Source organism: Cavia porcellus, unplaced genomic scaffold (assembly GCF_034190915.1).
Source record: "Cavia porcellus strain 051 isolate PalLab524CR breed Dunkin Hartley unplaced genomic scaffold, mCavPor4.1 scaffold_23, whole genome shotgun sequence".
In the NCBI taxonomy this organism is placed as follows: Eukaryota; Metazoa; Chordata; class Mammalia; order Rodentia; family Caviidae; genus Cavia; species Cavia porcellus.
Window position 1 is genome coordinate 4294434 of NW_026947506.1, and position 20767 is coordinate 4315200.

A 20767-nucleotide genomic window follows, 5' to 3' on the forward strand; every position below is an offset into this window, starting at 1 on the left:
AAATCCTAAAATCTGAGCTGCTCTTCCTTAAGAAAAAAAAAGTCACTTTGGTAGCCTCTCCAGCCACGGCTCTGCTCAGGAAATCTGAGCAGGGCTGGGCTGTACTCTCCCGTCTCCAGTCTGAGAGCTTCCTCCACCTCGAAGGAAGAACAAAGCTGTGAGCAGAGATGGAAGAACAAAGCTGTGAGCTCCACCGTGAAAACCAACCTCCCCAGGGCACCCTGGTTTTCCCATGAAGGTCCACTGGTCACCGGGATGCCATCGGTGGGGGTGGGGAGCACACACGTGGGGTGTGGAGAAGCCGACTCCAGGCTGTGGGGAACATGGGGTGTAGGGAATGTCCATGGGAACGGCACCATAGACTCTGTAAAAGCCCAGTGTCCAGAAGCCCAGCCGGGTTCCTCTGAGGATGCCAGTGCCCTCGCTCTGGGACCGCAGGGCACCTACAGACACAGAGCGTGCAGACTGAGAGGCACACACACAGGCTGCAGTCAGCCTGGGGGGAAGGACCTTCACTGCCTGTGGTGGGCTAAACCCAGGGCTCCCGCCAGCCCTCTGAGATCTCAGCCTTGGAAACACACTCACTTGTCAGGTGAACGGGAACTTGGGACTGCCGCCCCTCATGCTGTCCTCTGGTCAGGATCTGAGACTCACCTTGGGAGCTGAATTTCCCCCACAAGCGTGTGTAGCAGTGGACGCCCCCCGGGGCACAGCAGATAGCACTTCCTCACCCCAGACAATAAGAGGGTCAGGAGCAGTCAGTTTTATTATTAAACAACTTTAATCCAAATGCTGATTATTATTTGCAGTGTCTGAAGGCACAAAAGATACCTAAAATGTATGGAATAGTCTAACAGAGTTATAAATCCAAAGGGCAAAGCATGGAAAAAGATACATTCTACGGGCTGACACAGAAATCTAAGTTGGAAAGATTCTGGTTTTCCTTTTGTTTTCCCTTGCTTGAACTTGCTTGAATATCAACCATTTCCCCTCATGCCAAGGGCAGGAAGTTAAAAAAAAAAACATAAATACGGTGAAGGATGACACCATGGGGTACTAAGGGTTTGGGAAGCACTATACTTTCCCCTCGAAGATGCTGTCTGTCTGTCTGTCACACTCACACACACACACACACACACACTCACACTCCCTCTCTCTGTCTCCGACACTCATTCTGAGCAAAACCACCTGAGCATCACCTAGACACTCCCACCCACACTCTCCCTCAGAACACAGGGCACCTCCGGGAGGAACACCGGCCTCAGGGTGACATCCCAGGGATGGGGCACTGACCTTCGGGGCTGGCTCCCCAGAGTGTTCAGGGAATGAAAGCAAAGCCTGCTCTGTCGGGGCCACAGCAGCAGCCCACCTCACCTCTGCCACGCATCTGAGCTCCAAGCGCCACATTCTGACTGGAGAGACGTCAGCGGACCCTCCCTGCACCGACTTCAGCCCATTCCCAGCATCCAAAGAAAAATAAGATAATTACAGACAGCCTTTCCCAGGTGCTTCAGCTGCAGCATCTCTACGGCTCCCTCCTGACACTAGGGACTTTCGGAAAGAAATCAACCCTGGGGTGGTTACCACCCCATACATGCATCTCTGGGAACTCCAGAAGGCTGAAGGAGGCCAGCGCTGGGACTCTGTCCTTCCCCCTGACCACGGGCCCAGGCTCACACCCCGAAGACTGCCTGGAGTAGCTGGGAGTCCCCCTGCTCCTCAGATCCGGCTGTGGGCTCTGCTCTGCCTCCTGCCAGGTCAGGGCAGTGGATCACCCGTGTCTAGGAGGGGCCCTGAAGTGTCGCAGCTCAGATTCCTCCAGTGACTCCACTCCTGACGATTCTTTCTCTGGTCCTACATTCAGGTCCCCCAGAAGGGGCAGGAGGGGGAGGTGAGGCTTTCAGGTAGGTGTGCTCTTTGGAAACAGGGTTTCCGAGCAACTTCTCTGTCTCAGGCCTAGACCTGAGGGTCTCAGAGGACCTGAGATGCTTTCAGCCTGGAGCAACTCTGTCATTCTGGTTGATAGACTGCTTGAAGACTCCCTGTCTGCAGAAGGTGGTAAAGGTACCAGGGCCTGGCTATCTCTGGGAGGCTTCCCGCAGGGTCTGAGAGCCATAGACACGCCCTGCAGCTTCTCCAGGAGATGGGAAGTTTCTGTCTTAGCTTCACTAAGAATCCAATCTCCTTCCCCCGCCCCTCTTTTCTGTTATCCAGCCTCCCCATCACCTGGGGAGCATCTGCCCCAATCCCTTCCAAAAGGACCCTTTACCAAAAATCAAAATGCTCCTATTTCCTGCTCCCTGGCCACAATTTCCTCACCCGGGCCACAGGCCGGAATCTAAGCATCCAGCCTCCCCGATCAACATGAGCAACCATACTTCACACCTTCGCCCAGGCCAATCCCATCTCCGCCCCGCCTCTGCGACACAGCGGTGAGGCCGGCCCTTCTCCCCCATGGTCTATCCATGGCCACTCCTCTAAACGGGAAAAGAAAGTAAAAAACAAGCCCAAAGGGATGGTACAGAACACATTGGCATCAAAGCCTCAGAGCCTGTCACCTCAATATGGGCGGCTTCTCTGGGGCTCAGGGGCAGGTGCACACCGTGACATACACGGGAGTCCCCATCTGGAGCTGGCCCGGCTGGGACCGCCCTACGTCCAGGGCCGGTCCTCAGAGCCTGGCCGGCTGGAAGAGTGGCTCACCCTCCAGCACCGTGACCCCACGGGCCAGCTGGGCCGCGGCTGGACTCTACCCACCCGAAGAGACGGGAGGAGGAATGAAGGTCCAGGGGCAGAGGACAGAGGGGAGCTGGCGTCCAGGCAGCCAGCCGCATGGGGGGCCCCTGCCTTCCCTCTCCCCAGCAGGGAGGGGCTCCTCCTCTGACGGCCCTTCCTGCCCTCAGAGAGGCCAGGGATGGGGGGCCCTTTGGCACTTCAGAATGATCACAAGTAATTTGCCTTTTTATTCATATAGAACAAAATTTACAAAGTCGCTCATACAGTTTTTGTGGTTTTTTTACTGACTTCGAAAATTGGGAATATTCAAAATACACTTTTACCCCACTCCATTCTGTCATTATTTACACGTATGTACAAGAAACATGAAAGAGTCTCTGTGTGTGTGTGAGTCTGTGTGCGTGTGTGTGCATGTGTGCGTGTGTGGTCTTGTGGTTTCTCGTATTAAAAAGCTCTGCTGGTCGGGTGGGCGGGCGGGCGGGCGGCGGCAGGCGGTGCGGTCAGATGGAGGTGCCGTGGGAGGTGTCCAGGGCCTCCGGGAGGACCCCCCCAGGCACGGGCTGGAAGGACATGGGGATGGGGGTCTTCACCGGGCTCTGCCGGAACAGCCCCCCGTTGGGCGACCGGTGTTTGCACTGGATGGGGGGCATGGTGGCCGCGCTGCTCAGCGGCAGGGGCAGGCTGCTGCTGGGCCCTGCCGAGAGTGTCCGGCCGGCGCCGTGGCCGCTCTGCTCCGGCAGGAAGGTGCTGACCGTCAGCTGGGTGTTCTGGTACTCGCGCGTGGGCTCCAGGGCCGGGCTGGGCGCCAGGCCCCCCATCTCCAGGGCCGAGAGCTCGATGGACGCGGGCGAGATCTGTTGTGCGCGATGTCTTCGTCCATGAGGCTGTTGATGCGCCGGTGTACTTGCTCCAGGTTCACCTCTTTGTCCTGGAGGGGAGACGGGGAGTCAGGGGGCCCTCGGGGGCCAATGGCCCAGCAGCAAAGGCAGGGGACTCGGCGGAACGGGCCTGCTCGGCCTGCTGCCCGTCATCACCTGCCCCAGCTCCCACTGCCCGCCACGGAGGGGAGTCCGTGGGCCAGGATACGCAAGGAAACCCTTGGTGACAGTGTCCCTGCCACGTTTACTCAGCTTAGCATCACGGCCACAAGCCAAGGAAATCCTGTGACAAGACAGTTTGAAGAACTGGCAGATACAGAAGGAGAGAAGTGGAAGCCCTCTACGGGAATGGAGGGGACATCCTTGGGCACCTAGCACGTCCCCTGCGGTTGTCATTTAAAGCTCAGAACGCTCGGCCCCGCCTTGCACAAAGGAGACTCAATCACCTCACCAGGGTCACCAGCCTTCTGGGTGCCACAAGTGGTCTGGAGCCCAGAGTGGGACAGGCGTCTGGTCTTACCGAGTCACCTACAATGGCTCCATCCATGCCTCTGGGGAGGCGGGGAGGGGGTGGGCATGCCTCTGTCCAGAAGGCTAAGGGCAGGCGTGGGATTCTGGGTGGGGATGAGATGTGGGGGTGGTGAGAGGACTTTCTAGGGTTAGCAGACTGCTGGTACCATGAGGGCTTGAGGCTGCCCAGATGGGTGACCCTTACCCGGACACTGCCACTCCATGGGCAGTAGTATCACAGCAGATTGTTTAATCTGTTTATTTGTGTCAAAAAATAAAATAAACAGGACTGTATCCTTTTTTAATCACTTGACTTGCTTTCAATGTGAAAGTGAATGGAGGTGGTCACACCACTTTGAAAGCTTAAGAGGTCATCTATTCATCTATGAAGTTGGGGGGAGACTGGCCCGTGCCCATGAGAAGGGCCACCCCAGCTCCCTGCTTCTAACCCGGAAGCTGCAGTTCTGTCTGTGGGCACATCAGCATCAATGGGCTGCCCCTTCCCACGCAAAATCCCAAGAGAAATACCACATTAAAGTTCGTTTTCAAGACAACCGTGTGGGTTTTCCAACACTGACATCGCATCCTGAAGAGAGGAGCCCAAGCCTTTCCCACCTCGCAGGGATGCTGGAAATCCCAGGAAACTTAGATCCCTTGATATGTTTTCAGGAGCAAAAAGAAATCCTGCAGAATAAAGCTGTCCCCATGACAAGCATTGAGCTCTTCTGGGCCCGGTCATGAGGAGTCCCCAGGGGAATAGGCATCCTGAATAACCGGGCTGCATCTCCCTCACCGGAATGCACCAACCCAGATGGGAGGACCGAACTCAACATGTCTCATGCTGCACCCCGTGATCTCCTCCTCATCCCAACCTTCTCAGCAGGGGGCTGGGGGACCACTGCTCTGCATCATTGTGAGCCCAAAGCCAGCAGCTGGTGTTTGTCTTCCAGTGGGACATCTGGTGTCACTGTCTCTCAAAACTCCTCCCAGCACAGGAAAGCTAATGACATCCACAAGACAATGGAGAACTCATTTCAGGCCAGGAGGAAATTAAAATAAGAGAACTTCTCCTGGAGGAGAGGGTCAATTCATTTAGCCTTGGTATCAGGGAGAGACCTGGCCTCACGGGGAGTCACTGACACGGCCCAAAGCAGAGCCCAGATTCCAGTGATCAGAAGCCGCAGAGGAACAGAGTTCAGCTCCCTGGGCCTTGGAAACCATCTCTGAGCTGGGGGTGGTAGGTGTCATGGTGAAATGCAAAGTGGCTGGAGGACATCAGGTTTCTGCTCTTCCTGCTAAATGCCATCCATGAAACGCTTTCAGGGGCTCCTCCAAAAGGCTGCTACCGTGTACTCCTCGGCTTAGGAGGCAGAGTCATCATAAACTGAAAATATCCCCAAACTGCAAACGCTGGCTCTGTCTACCCGAGCCAGCATCCCAGCTTAGCCACACACCCCTCCGCAGAGTGCAGGGCTAGGTGAAAACTGTGGCTGCCCGCAGCTGCCCGGCATTGCTGGGCACACCATGCTGGCCCTGGAAAAGACAACAGCTCGATTTCAAAGTATGATTTCTACTGAATGCATCTTACTCTTGGAACATCCTAGCGTGAAAACTACCAAGACGAACAATGATAATCTGGGGCCACTGGTAAATAACACACCAAACTTGAGATCTTACTGTCTTCATGACTGAGCCAGCTCCATGTGACATTCCCCTTTTCGCAGTGTTTTATGTTTTGCCTTTTAAAAGATGATTAAGGTCATTATTTATTAAAAAGGAATTTTGGAATGGTATCGCTGCTCCCCTCTTGAAAAAGTCTAGGGTTCAGGCTCTTGGGGAACTACTGTCTACCCTGGGTAATGGCCGTGCCGGATGACTTGCTCGCCTAGCCGAGAGCCAGCCCCACGACCCCAACAATGGAAAGACGGATGACTGACTCTGAACAAGGGGATAAAGCCACAGAAAATGCTTGGTGTCTGTACTGATCTTTCTTCCCACTGCTGGGACCGAACACCTGACACCTTTGGCTCAGGGTTTCAGAGGGTTTGGTGCATGGTCATTTGGCTCCTAGGCAGAAGTGTCACGGTGGAAGGCTGTGGCAGGGCAGAGCAGCCCAGCTCACAGTGGCTGGAAAGCGGAGGGCAGGGGAACAGTGTTAGCAAACAAGGAGCAAGGGACCAGACATACCTAGAAATCTGCTAACCCCCGGGTGGCTCTCCAGCCATTTAAACTGATGAACCAGCTTATTTGTGACAGCGTCCCTAGGGTAGGCAGATGTGACTCCCCCTGCTCTGCTCCGGCCACCCTCCTGGCTCTGGGGTCCTGGGCCTCTGCACAGGCTCCAGTTCTGGTCCTCACCAAACCTGCACACCTCCAGCTTTTTTATGGCTACTCCAAGCGCCGATGAGGCCTCTGACGCAGTATGTGGCTCTGATACAGGATGCCGCCGTTCCCTTATGTGCACTGGCCACCCTCGGTGCCACAACCATTTCAGTAAATATTTGGACCCATAAGCTATTTCCATCTCAAAAGGTACAAAGGGCTTCAAGGACTTGTACTAGAGAGCACGGAAGCTGGAGACAAAGAATTTCAGACAACGTCAGGGTTTAAGTGGACACTAACTGCCTTCACTGCAGCCGGTAAAGGTTGAGAAGTCAGAGAAGCAGGAGTCCTCAGGACGGACTTGTTTCTGTAGAGGAGCCTGGTGACCGGGCAGCCCTGGGACCCTGGAAGGAACCAGCTAATGGCCTAATCTTGCCTTCTCCTCCTTTCTGTTCACTTCTGGACTTTCAGGTCCCCTTTGGGGACGAAGGAAATAAAGTCTAAGAGTGGACTAATTAGCAGCCGGGAGCAAGTGTCTTGGTCTGAGCTGTTCACCTGGATTTCGGCAGTCAGAAGGGAGAGCCTGGCCATTTTGCTCAGAGTCAGTTAAGGTCTGAGCCAGGGCAGACTACTTAGGAGTTTTTGGTTTTGCTAGGGTTTGAAGAAACAAAGGATAATTTCCTGTCCCAGAAGGCCAGGGAAACAGGGAGTTGAGGGAAGGGGCAAAGGGAAGGAACTCTATCTAAGGCCAGCAAAACACAGGGAGCTTTTGGAGCGGACACAGGCAGATCAAATTCCTCTGAGGAGGGCCTGAGATTTAGCCCAGTGGCATAAGCACCTGCCTGGCAAGCACCAGGTCGTGAGTTCGATCCCTAGTACAAAAACAAACAAACAAACAAACAAAAAACACATCTTCTCTGAAGAGAAAACATGGAGGCAGTCTCCTGGAGGTGGATGCCTTCACCACCGAAGCACAGGGAGAGGAGGAAGGGGCAGGCCTGGGAAAGTGCCAGGGCACGGACACCAAGCTAGAACCGTAAGTGCAGCTGGGAAGAGCTGGTCGGGTACAGCAAAGCGCTTAGAATAAAGACCAGCCTGGGGAGGGCCACTGAAGGTGGCCAATCACCTTCAAATCAAGACGCCTCAAGGAAGGGGCTCAAACAGATTCTTCAATTCACATATTCTTCAATTTCCTCAAATTAAGGAGGGATGGACTTGTCCCCAGGACTGCAGGGCTGTGCGGTTATTTATTAGCCTTTTAACCTCTCCGCACGGGGACACCCAGCAAATGTCCACATCAATTGACCAGAATTCCCAGGGAGAGCTGCTCATGCCACATGGCTGTCAAGGAGCCGACCTCCTGCATCAAGGCCCTCATTCTATTCAGATTCCATTATCCCCGTGAAGACCAGCTGGGAGGAGGGGACTCTCAAGAGTCTCATATGGTGGCTTAAATGGACGCGAAAGTGGATTGCACTAGAAGCAGATACTTCTCTGATGCCCCAGAGAGCAAGACAGCCAGTCTGTGTCTGGGTCCAGGAAGCAGCCTGCAGGGCTAGGGATGAGGAGCAGCGAGCAGAGGGCCAGTGGCTTGGGGTGCGGAGAGCTCTGTGCTCCCGCATCACCTGGGGATGCAGACAGCGTGCACAAGGTCACTGCACGTCCACCTGCACCTTCTGCATCTCTAGCCAAGGGCAGAGAAGACAGGTGCTTGCAGCTCACCCGAGCAGTGTGCAAGTGTGATTGAACAAATGTCCATCGTTTGGGCAAAATGGTGCATTCTATAATGTTATGCAAATTCAAATAATGGGCTTTTTTATGTGAACTACATTCGTTTACATCCTCATTATCCCAAGGTTTAGATGTTCAGCCAGGTAATGACAGCTGTGGAAAGAGACCTGGAAACTTACGGCTGTCTTCATTAATCTAACATGGGTAACTGACCTACTCAAACATCCCCACGTATGACATAAAATTCATTGGCTGCATCTACCCACGAATCGGCTGGGTTCCAGCTCCACATATCTCACCCCATATTAAACATGACAGCAGATGCACCAGCAGAGGTTACTGGGGAACCCTGCTCCGGTATCGTCTTGCAGAGAGATAAAGTTCTGTAATTAAGTCAGTGTTCACCAACGTGGAAATAATCCAGTGTATTGGAAAATGGTAATTAACTAAACTATCGTCTATGTAACAGCTTGTTCCACTGGGGCCTCGTTAGCACTGACTTTGTTTGGAGTCCAACAGCTCCTGTTTTAAGTTGGACAGGAACAAAACTAGAGACAAGGGACTTGTCACCTGATTGGGGTAGCTGTTGGCAGCATCCTCTAGAAACCACTGAGACCAACCAGCTGGTAAATGAGACCCAGCGGTGGGGAGAAAGCCACCAGCATGAGCTTCTTAAGCCCTGCTCCCAAGATGTATGCCAAGCTTGGGGTCTAAGAATCCTGAATGGGAAGAGCAAAGCCAAACGCTAAGTCAACAAAGTGATCTCAGGGAGTGATGGGCGGTTTTATAAAATGTCATACACAGAGTTCCGATCAGCTCAACTGCAGATTTGCAGGGCAGGGCTACGAGAGGGACCTACAGCCACTCCACATCACATGGAGGAGCCCCGAAGATACAGAGGAGGAAACCGAGGCTTGGAGAGAAAGGATTTGTCCACGATTATAAATTCCAGGGTAAGTGGAGATTAGCAAGAGTGCTCATGGCTACCCAGCTCCAAAGCCAGTCCCTCTTCCACTCTAGCAGGCTAGATGTTCCCAAACTCCTCTGAGGAAAGCGGGTGTGCACCAGGGGGAAAGTTTGCATCCTAGGCAGGATATCAGAAGCACATGTGGAGACTTCAGGAATATCCTGAAGGTGAGCCTTTGGGAAACGGGGCTCAGGTATCTGCATTTCTAAAAAGCTTCAGAATTAATCACCTCTGATGCGCAGCCAGAACTGCAAGCCATTGATCCAGCTCCAATGATTACACAACAATTTAGCCTGAGTAACACTGCCTTTATGGGAGCCCAGCCTGGTTCATTCATTCAATAAATACTCTGGAGCCCCTACCACCAGATGAGCTAACGCTCTCGGTAAAGCACTCGTCTTTGGGTCCTGGCACATGGAAGATGCTGGATACCTCATCATCCCTTAACAGGAGCCTCTGCATTAGGGAATGTGGGGCTGAGGAGGTGCTGGCGGATGGGAAGCAGAGACAGACAGGTAAATGATCACCGGCAAAGAAGACTCACATCCAATGAGGGAGCAGCCGGCCCTGGAAGCAGGGCAGGCTTTGCCGGTGTGCTGGTTCTGAGCTGCAGTGTGGTGTGTAGTGAGTGGACAGGGCCTCCCCCCGGACAGCCCTGGACAAAGGCCTGAATCGTGCGCCCACACTCTCTGTACCCTGTGCCATGCTTTCTGACCTCCACAGTGCAGCTACTGGTCAGGCTCGGTTCTCCACACAGGAGGGAAACCAACGTTCAGAGAATACAGAGGCTGCACCAGGAGTGCAGCCCATGGAAGACCCGAGTTGACCCTCCACTCCCAAAGTCCTCTGAGAAAGGCAAGCAGGAAGCCATGACACCACCCCCAGCCCTCTGCACACTCCCCACGGAAGCCCCTTGTCCTGGCTCGCTGATGACCTATCCCTGGAAGAATACACAGTTCACTCCCTAGCTTGGCCCTGGCCACTTCTGTCCCTTCTCTGGGCATAGGGACACCTGCCTGAAGGCTGCCAAAGAGCATTATGAAGACAGCGGGTCACTTCCTCAAGACCATGCAGGGTCGGTGTCCTCAGGTGTAACGTGTTTCCTTTACATCCCTCCTGTCCATCTCCACATCCTCAGGAGGGCGGAGCCCTTGACCACCACTCACCTAGCACAGTGCTGGGACGGGCACATCCATAAGTCACTTTACACTCCTTGGGTTGGCAGATGGGAAGAGGAAAGAGGAAATCTCTGCACAGAGTAGAGAACGCACCAAGGGGACGGGGCCACAGACAGGCGTGGAGTACAAGGGTGTCCCTGGGACCCCAGCTCCCATGGAGGGTGGGCTCAAGGGGGATTCCTGAAACAGAGGGACCAGCAGCAACACAGCCTCCTGCCTCTGTCCCGCATGGAACCAGGCAAGGCAGGAAGCTTCCGCCCCGTGATGAATGTGTCCTCTCTGGCGCCTCGTGTCAGCTCCCATTTGTGTGGTTCTCATCTTTATTTCATGAATATTTTATTCTCCGAGCACGGGCTCCACACGCCCCATAAATCTAGCGGGTGGCTGTTCACCGCAGCCCGGGCTTGGCTCGCTCACCTGCACTGGGTAACTACGTAATTGTCTGATTCCTCAGAAAAAAAATACGAGCTGAGATGGGCATGAATATTAAGGGCCGAACGAACATTACTGCTCTTCCCTAAAAGGCATCAGAACTCCAAAGATGCCGGCACAAGCCATTGAACATGGCGCGGGCTCCACCCAAAGACAGGCTTCTGCCTCTTGAGAACCATGGCCATCGTCCCAGAAGGAGCCCTTGGCCCGGGCTTAGTCCTTCGGGCAGATCCTGCAGCCTCCTCCGGCCTCTTCTCTCAGCAGCTCCCTGCTCCCCACCCTATCAGCAACCTCCCTTCTCATCTCCAGCCCTGGGATGGGTCCCCATCCTAACAGCTCTGAGCCCAGAAATCCGCACCACCCTTCCACCAGGCGCTAGATGGACTTGGGCCTGCCCTGCACTTGGGTGGGACCTGTCACTCACTTTGGACAGCCCTGATCAGCGGGCTGTAGGTCACAGCCAGAGGAGAAGAAAAGAGAAGGCCCTGTACTGCCAGGCAAGCAGCCGCGAGGACAGCGTGGTCATCTCTGGCTCTCCCAGTCTCTGGTCGCCTCCCTCTTCCTGCCTGTGCTTCTCCAACGCCTGATCATTGTTACTTCCTCACCTAACTCCCCGACGTGCACACACAGGTGTCTACGCACATGCACACACTCCCCGCATAACAATGAAATCTGGGTGGCCCGGGCTGGAACTATCCCAGGATTTCCAGCCTCCCCTGGACCTCCTGGAGCCTGCGACTCAGACACCAGCTGGACAAGCATCTCCATGACAGTGCAAGCTCACCCCTCTGAAGATCGCCCGGTTCCCCTGGCCCTGCCCCTGCCCCTGCCCCTGCTGGAGGGGTGTATTTACAGAGGAAACTGGGCAGGAGATGTAGGAAAAGTCAAACCCCCAAACAACCCAGGCAGGGGTGCAGTGGGGCTGGCCAGTGTGTCTCCAACTGCCCTGTCCTCCCAGCTCCTACTGCAGTGGTTTGGGAACCACCCCGCCCTGTCGCCCTCAGAGGCTCCTGTTCATCTAGGCCTGGCTGGTGACAGTGGGAGAGGGTCCCTGGCCATGTCTGGCAGAGGCTGATGAGGGAGCCAGCAGCAGAGGGACGGGGCTCCTCCCTAAAGCTGCTCACCAGGGAATTCAGGATTCTCCCTGCAGGATTTTCCATTTGCAAATAAAAGCTTGAAAGGGAACCCCAACTATGCCTTGCTGTAGATTTTCCCTAAGCTTCCTCTTTCTTTCCCTCCTGTGGTCCCAGAGCCAGCAGAGAGCTACCCAGGTGATACAGAAGCTGGTTTCCTGGCAGGGAGGAATGCAGCTGCTGGGGAGGCTCAGGGACGCTCTGGGTTATTTCAGATGCAGACTCAGCAGTTGCCTCCTTCCCAGCCAGAGTAAGGAGGAGCACAGTCAGCTGCCTCTGGGGGGCAGGGAATCCAGAGAGGATGGAGGGGAAGCCACTGTGGCGAGTCTCCCTTCCAATGCTGAGCTGAGCAGGGTGTGCAAACCCTGGTGACAGTCCTTACTGTTCAGAGGCGCCAAGCCCCAGCCCCAGGTCAGGCTCAGAGGACACGGCCAGCTCTCCCTGCCCACCCCAGTGCATTCTGAGTTTCTCCGAGAGTCCCTGCCTCAGAAGCCATTTTTATGACCTTGTCACATGTCACCCAAGAACAAAAACAGGCGAAGTTCTTGTCAAAAAGCACCAGTTTGGGGCTCAATGCTGGTTGTTGCGCTGTTTCCCGTTTGAGACTTAAGTCTTTCCGCTCCCACAAAATTAGCAAGCAGAGCTGTGGTTCCAGATGCAGCCAGGTGCATGTGGCAGGGAGTGACAGGCTCACAGAGAGTGGCCAGGCTGGGGTCACAGATGGCTGGGCGGCCGCAGCTGCCACAGCCGCACCGTCCTCACCAAACAACACGCCCTGCCACCCTGTTTCAGGGTGTCTCCAAGGGACCCTCATGACGCCTTCACTTAAAAAGCAAAAGCTTAGCCTGAAGAAGAGCACACACCCAAGGAGGAAGTTGAGGAACAGGGTCCACTGCGGTAGGCACACGCAAAGAGGGTGCTGCACCCCGAGTCTGGACGGAGCGACCATCCCAAGGGGTGTACCCAGTAGGGAGGTGGGCAAGGTGGGCCCTGAGAGGAGGGTGACGGAGTAAAGGTGGCGGGAGGAGCAGGGGTCCCCTCTGCACTGCAGCCCTAGGCAAGAGGCAGACAGAACCAGGAGGGAAGGTGCGGGCTCCTCGCTTACCCTACAGCTGGTCTCTCCAGGCCTGGGTGGAGGCGCGTGGGCGGGGCAGGGTAGGGAAGGGCTCTCTGGCGCTGCCCACGCTGTACCTGCTCTATAGATAAATACAGGACTTTAGTGGCTGTGGCTGGCACCTCAGCACTTTGTTCAAACATAGAAACATCATCCCTTAGGACTACTCTTTGTTCCCCTCTTGCTTTAAAATCAAAATGAAACTATGCCCCAGTAGAAAATGCTACTGTCTCTGGTGGTCTCCGGGTGACTTTGCTGAACTCTAACTGGACGGAAACCACCCAGCCATGGCCCCATGCGACCCTCTGGCCTCCACGCTGCAGAAGGGAGAGGTGCCCTGTACGGACCTCTTTGGGGGTCTCCTGGTGGCACAGGTTGCTGCTCCACCATAACTCCAGGGCGGCCACCAGGCAGGCCAGGAGGAGGCCGATGGCCAGGATGCAGAAGACCCCGGCAAAGCTGTGCAGCTTGAGGGCCTTGCCGTCGGTCTGGGCGCTGGAGTGGCTGGCGAGGTCACAGCGGCCCGTGTGTGGCCACCACTTCTGCTTGAGCACGTCCAGGTCCCCGGTGTCCTGCAGCTCCAGGATCCTACAAGACACAAGCCAGGTGAACCAGAGCCACTGAGCTCATTAATTAGCCATGGAGTCCTAGCCACCGCCCCTCCATGCTGGTCCCACCACAGACAACCAACCCTGAACCATCCTGGCTGCTCTCTGCCTCAGCTTCCCTCCTGAGCTCATCGGCACGCCACAGACAGACAGCTTTCACCAAACACACCAGGTCCCCTGCTCTCCTCCACCCCATCCCAATGCCAGGGACAAGTCCCAGGGCACCGTTCAGGGGACCTTCATGTGGGCGGCGCACCACGTACAGGGGTAAAACTGGACCACTGAGAAGTGAAGTGGACAGACACACAGGCTGTGGGGTTAGGTCGTTCAGATCCCCAGAATCTTTTCCCTCAAAACTCAAAGACTGTAGTTTGAGCATCCTTAATCCAAAATCCACCATCTGAAATACCCCAAAATTTGAAACTTTGAGCATCAACATGCCCTCTGATGGTTTGGCCCTGTTTCATGCATAAATTTAAAATGCTGTGTAACGTTACCTTCTGACTATGTGCCTAAGGTGTATATAAAACATACACATATTTCACATTCAGACTTAGGTCCCATCCCCAAGAGATCTCAAATATTCCAAGATCAGGAAAAAACCCAAACTTCCGAACCCAAGCATTTTGAATAAGGGGCACACAGCACCTCTGTCCTAATTTTGTCCCACTAGGATCCACAAAATAGTTCATGTGTCTGTTTGACTTAAGGAGTCACTGGCCTGCTCCAGGTATGACGTTTAGCACTGCTGAGCTTGTGGCCTGGAAGCACAGACACCAACCAGAAAGCCCGGAGAGCGACGGGTGGAAAGACCTGGGCTCTGAGAAATACAGTGAACTGGAGTAGCTGGCCAGCAAGGGGTGAATCTGGAGGGAACTCAGACTGGAGGACTGGGAGGGCACTGAGGAGTCAACAGTAGGGGACTGCTGATCACCCAACAGGGTCTCTGGGCCAACGACCACACCAAGAGCGTGGCGAGCGAGTCCTCACGCTGACACTCTGAGGTGGTGACTTCTGTTTTCTCATTTTTTCAGAGAAGGTCAGTGGGGCACGGAGGTGAAACAACTTGCCAGAGCCACTTTGAGGTTGGCAGGGTTGGCATTCGAGGCAAGAAGAACCCTCCCGAGGCTGAGCCCTGTGTGTCCCTGTCCCGGGCAGCAGCTCCAGGGGTTTAAGGTGCTGACACACAAGCAGAGAGGGTGCTGAGCCCAAAGCAAAGGGCCAGAAGGCGAACGCAGTGAGATGGACAGAGCCCCAGCAGGAAAGGGAGTCAGGACTGTGCACTGTGTGCCGCTGTGGAGTGGACCAACTCCTGATCCCAGAGTCCTCACAATGATTTTCTGCTGTTACAGGGCTTTGCGGCTTCCTCTGAAACCCAGGAATCTAAACAGTGAGGCAGGGGCAGCGGGGTGCTCCGGGCCCTGAGTGTACAGGCTCTTCCACTGGGGAGAAGAGCTCCTGAGCCTGGCTCACAACGAGCCAGGAGAAGCCCTGCTGGATGGCCGCAGAGACCCCGCCGCGGACCGCACTGCAGCCTGCTGTGACCGCAGGTCTGCGCTCTGGTGGTGACCATGCAAAGACTTGGGAGCACAGGTGACGGCCAAGAGGATCTGATAGCCTTATGGGCACAGCAGGACACAGGCTCTCACTGCCTTGAAAAGGCCCAAATCAGTGCAAAAGGCAGGCCCTGGCGGCAAAAGATCTCAGCCGAGGATTCTGGGACAAGAGAATTCTCCTGCTCACCTCAGCTTCCCCCTCTTCCCAGCACAGACTGCTGACCCGTCCCCGCCAGAGGAGCCTGGCAATGGCTTCAGGAGAGGGGCTGCTTTCCATGTCCACCCTAGTACAAGCACATGGGCCAGTACAGCCCAGGCTATCCGCAGATATTTATTTTGTCAATAAACATATAATATTGAATAATGAACACTAATCTACACTGAAGAGGCCCCATGAGACCATGATGTCCTGTCCACTGTGTTCCCAGGGCACTGAGGAGCACACAGAACTCGGGAAGAGGCTGTGCATGGTGGGACCTGGTGGCCAAGATAAATGCATGATGTACTCGCACCTCTGCATGGCTCTGGTCATGCTCCCGATAACGGGGAGCACCACAGCTGTCTCCCCACGTTGCATGATTAATGGGGCAGCGGCAGGGTCTCACTGGCTATTTTACGTGGCTTTGATTATGTCAGGACAGCTACCTTAATTAAGCCCCAGCTGGCAAGGTGGAACAGGTTAAAGCTCCTGGCAGACAAAGCACCCACTGCACAAGGCATTGGGGCCCTGGACATACCACCAGCTGAATGAAGGAGTCCCCGTGCAGACGGAGAAGACTTCGTACTGACAGACATAAACTGCTCGATGAACATTGGTTCAAACCCACACTCTGAGGCCCTCAAACTCAGCTCTCCTACCACTTCAGTTCTAGGGTAAAAAACCACCTACCTGCGAGAACCCTGGCTCAAGACCTGACAAGTACTAAGGACTCCAGAAAGGGCGGGTGACGGCCACACAGTCTGGGGGCTGTGTTAACAGCAGCTTTCTTAGGCCACTGTTGAGCTGAGCCACCTCCTAGGAGAACGCAGAAGGAGCAAACCCTCTGACACAGCCTGAATCCTCACCAACAGCCTGCAGAGCAGCCCTGCTATGGCCGTTACACCACGAGAAGACTTAGGTTCAGAGACCAGACGATGTGGCCAAGGTTTTAATTAGAAAACAGCAGTGTTGCTGCTCAGCCCTGGACGGCGCTGGTGAGGGAGGCCGTCTCCTTGCGGAACAGCAGTTTTTCTCTGCGGGCCAAACTCGGGTCCAGGGGATGGAGAGGCTCTGGCCAGATGGTGGGGTCAGATCCTCGCCTCTCCTGCATGACATCAGGTGGGCTGTTTAATTTTGCTGATCTTCTCAACTGTTTTAGCTACCCAGAACGGTGCGCATCTTTCATGCACAGAAAGAGTGGAAGGCAATTTATAGGAAGACACAGCATTAAAGGCAAGACAGACAAACATAAAAGAAAACTGAAGTACAGATGCAGCGGGAAAGGCAAGTCCCAGGAACAAAGGACCATGCAGAATAGGGCTAAAGGAGCACACGCTATAATAATCCGTATCCCACTTACGAGGAAGCCAGAGCGATAATAGCCACTGGCTGAAGCCAGTGTGGTTCTATTTTCCAGACAGATATAATTGCAGGTGTTTGGCTTTATTCAATACTTGTGGAGCTTGTAACACAGTAGGTGCTCAATAAATGGCTATTAAGTTGCTAAACATTTATTGAATGCTCACTCTGCATGCTGCGGCCTGCAAACCTCTTACAGTTCCATTACTCATGCATACGTCTACATCCTGTCCTCTGCCAAAGCAAGGAAACAGCTTAGCTCCCCGAAGGACAGGGGCGAGGGCTCCAGACAATAAGGCTGAGGTCTGCTACTTATGTGGGGACCTTTTTTCTGCAAACGGTTTGATGTGCTGCCTGAGGACCAGCCTCGTCAGCCTTCCAGGGGGCTCCCAAGGCAGCACACACTTCTGTGCCCAGGATTCAATGCAGAACTGTGGCAGAAAGAGGCTGGCAACCTGAGGGCTGAGTGTTCCCTCAGCAGCAGACACCTGTCTGCCCAGAGGGTGCCACTAGCCCAGGAAAGGCTTCACCATGGAGACAAGTGTCACAGTGAAGACACCGAGCGCGTGGCCATCTGAGAAAGCAAAGAGGGCTACGTACTGCAGGAATGACGTGAAAACTGGATGAGCCACTTCTGCTGATGGTGACCACGAGGAGGGGTGGGAGAAGCCCCAGAGGCCTCACAGTGATGGGACAGATGGGTCCTATGCACAGCCGATCCAGGGCCAGCTCCAAGCTGGTCATGGTCCACACAAATGCCACCTACTTCCTCATCACCTGGTACAGCAGGAGAGCGACCACGCTCTTCCCTACTCATCTCCTCCTTCTCCAGTGTCAGGGTCTTCATGCCTTCTTCTGATCAAGCTCAGGCTCCCACTGTCCTGAATCCCTTTACCACATGTTACCCGGTCATCTGCTCTCTCTGAGAGGAGACGTTCAGTTCTGCAGACTCACAGGAGCTAACAGGAATTCCGGCTCCAGGGACTCAAACTGTGCTTCGGGGAGCACTGCTGTCTAGGGTTGTGTTCGCTGTCTGGATGTTACTGCTGTGTGGGCCTCATGGGCTTCCTTACATCTGCTCCACTGAGCCGCCTGCAGATTGCTGGTCTGTACAATCACCCTGAACATCCCAGGCAGGAAAGCCAGCCAGGACAAAGCGCAGGAATGCCAATGTGCACTACAGTTTAGGGACAAAGCCTCGCCTCTTCATGCCTTGAATTGGAGCAACTGACAAATCACTCCTCGTCTTGCATCACAGTGCTCTGCTCCAGAGCACAGAGAAAAGCACAGAGTGCATACTTGATGAAATTCTAGAAAAACAACCCAGAGCCTCATTTACCTTAACAAGTCCTACCCCACACCCAGCTTTACCCACTGCACTTGGAGGCTGACATTACGCCACCTGGGCACTTCCGCTACAGCTTGAATTTGGGAGACCAACACTGGTTGGCTTTTTCACTGGGCCCTGCAATTCCACCTTCACCCAGCAGGAGGCGATCTCACAGACCTGTGCCAGAGTCGGCCAAAGGCACAGAGACCTTCGGGGACAGGAGTCCCTAATGGAAGACTGGCTGCTGGGAAGAGGCCACTGAGCTTTTATCTTCAGTCCAGTTTGGCTAATGCCCAGTCACTGAGGTGGAAGGCTGAGGACTAATTTTCCCAAGAAAGCAGCCAGATGCCCAGATCAGGCAGCCAGAAACTTGACCATGTCCTAAGAAGCTTCAAGGGATGGACTTACACCAGTAAGTCCCGTGGGAAGCAGAGTGGGCAAAGGCAAACTAGACCCACTGCATTTGCTTCTGGGAAAGGCTACCGTGGGCTCCGCTGAGGCTGGAACCCCCCTGCCTGTACCTTTCCCCTCCAGTGCCATATTATTGGCTAATGCTTACTACTAGGTAGCTAAAGCAGGCTTAGAAACCTGGATTCTGGTCCGGGGAGTCAGGGAGGGGGATGACTCTCTGCAATAGAAAACCAGCAGGCAGCATCTCCTTGCACCAGGAAACTCCTGTTCTACCATCTGCAGTCCCTCAGGCTATGTGCAGATGAAGAAGGGGACATTCTGCCACCTAGATCTACATTCTAAGCTTCCACATGACAATTACCCCTTTGGAGACATGGCATATCTCCCGTTAAAGGTGATTATTCAGCCCTTTCCAAAACCCATTCCTTAGTCATTGATCTGGCTAATTTCTACTACTCCAGGCCTCTCATGGTGCCAACTCTGGAAGGTCTCCTGGGTCTGTAGATGCCCTCTTCTGTCTGCCACCCATCCCAGCACCCTGACAGTGAACCTGGTCAGCAGCACTAGATGCCTGCTTAGGAAGAGACGATGTACCTCCTCTTTGAATCCAGCACCTACTCAGGCCCTAGCTGAGGGGAGGAGGAAACACTGGTACACAGTCTGTGTTTAGCAAGATGTGACAAATGCATGGGAGTGCGTCTGCCCTGAGCTCCTATGAGAAGGCATTCTTCTGCTCCTGCCGCAGGAGGTGGGGGATGCTGGGGTCAACCCATCGGTCGTGCCTACCTCTGAGAGAAGAGGTCCCTGTAGGGGCTGCCATGCTGCAGTGCAATCCCATAGCCCTTGCTGCTGATGCTGTTGCCAATGACAGTCACAGAGCAGTCGTCGTCCCTCAGAGCTGCGTACTCCACCACGGCCACATCCCACAGAAAGGCGTAGTTCCCCTTCTTTGCCTGAAAGACCAAAATCACCATGACATCAGCAGGTCTGACCCACTACATCAGCTTTGAGCAGTGAGACATCTCTATGGCAAGTGTCATGGTTTATGTCTGTGTCCCCCAGGCCTCATGAGTTTGCATTGTGCATTTGTGATGGTTCATTGGCTAGTGCTTGGATTGATGGTGTCAGTGCTGCACCCACATAGGGGTGGAGCCAGGATGTGATGTAATGGCAGGAAGAAGGTGTGTCTTGCTCTTTGCCGGTTCCTGTTTGCTGTTTGCAGCGGCCATGAAAGGCAGCCCAGCCATGCCTGCCTGCCATGGAGCCAACTGAGTGTGGACTGAAACCTCCAAAAACTGTAAGAAATAAACCTTTCCTTTCTGAACGTGGGCATCAGGTATTTTGTCTCAGCGACAAGCATAAAGTAACTAAGACAGCAAGATCTGAAGGAACCATCATCAACAGTCCTACCCACCAGATAGCCTGGCAAACTCATCTATCATACTCTAGCCCATGAGTGCCACTGTTGGTTGATGCTTGTTATGGATGGTGTCTCCATGTCCCTCCGAAGCCTCATGCAGTCATGGGGTCCGGCTTCTACAGCTCACGATTGATTCATGGTCCAGTGCTGGGACCAGGAGTGTATGCAGGGTACCCACCCTTGGGGTAGCCTGCATACAATATAAGGGACAGAAAGAGTTTCCTCTCTGCTCTCCTTCCCTTTTTGTTCTTGTGCTTCTGCTATCTTCTATTGCCAAGAACTGTTGCTCCTCTGTGATATCAACCTGCCTTGGAGCCAGCTGGTTATGGTCTTAAACCTACACAAACTGTGAGCTAAATAAACCTTCCTTGCTTAATTTTGGGCATCAAGCATTTTGTTATAGCAATAAGAAAAAGTAAGAATTTGATACCAGATACAGAGTTTGGTGCCAGAAAATTGGGGTCATTGCTGTGACTGCACCAGATTAAGTGGTTCAACAGCCATTGGGAATGGCTTGTGGGAAGAGTCTGGAAAGGTTCGGATGATGCCTGAAAGAGCAGAGCTGGAATGCCTTAGGCTGCTCTGCATAGGAGATTCTGGGCAGAGCTCAGAAGACTAGAAAGCTGATAGAAATTTTGCCAAAAAAGACCAGGCTTGGGAGGTTTCTGCTGGAAAAAAATATAGAGTGCATTGGTTGTTGGAGTCCAGACAATGTGTATTATCATTGGGTAGAAAGTTGTGTGTATTTTGCTCCTGTCCAGAGATTTCATCTGACACTAAGATTAAGAGCACCAGACTAATTAATCTGGCAGAAGAAATTTCAAGTCATTCAAAGGTTAAGGTGGTGGCACGGCTATTGTTGGGGCTTTTAGCCAGATTTATG

At 54.0% G+C, this 20767-nt stretch overlaps 1 protein-coding gene across 1 annotated transcript in view; it reads right to left on the reverse strand.

Moving 5' to 3' along the window:
- Positions 1–2940: 2940 nt before the first annotated feature.
- Positions 2941–20767, reverse strand: part of LOC134472245 (glutamate receptor ionotropic, delta-1-like) — a 260838-nt gene continuing 243011 nt past the window's right edge. The window contains 4 exon segments of the mRNA XM_063233516.1: positions 2941–3595; positions 3598–3664; positions 13349–13589; positions 19251–19417. Of these exon segments, the coding sequence (XP_063089586.1) occupies positions 3237–3595; positions 3598–3664; positions 13349–13589; positions 19251–19417 (834 nt within the window). The 3' untranslated portion in view covers positions 2941–3236.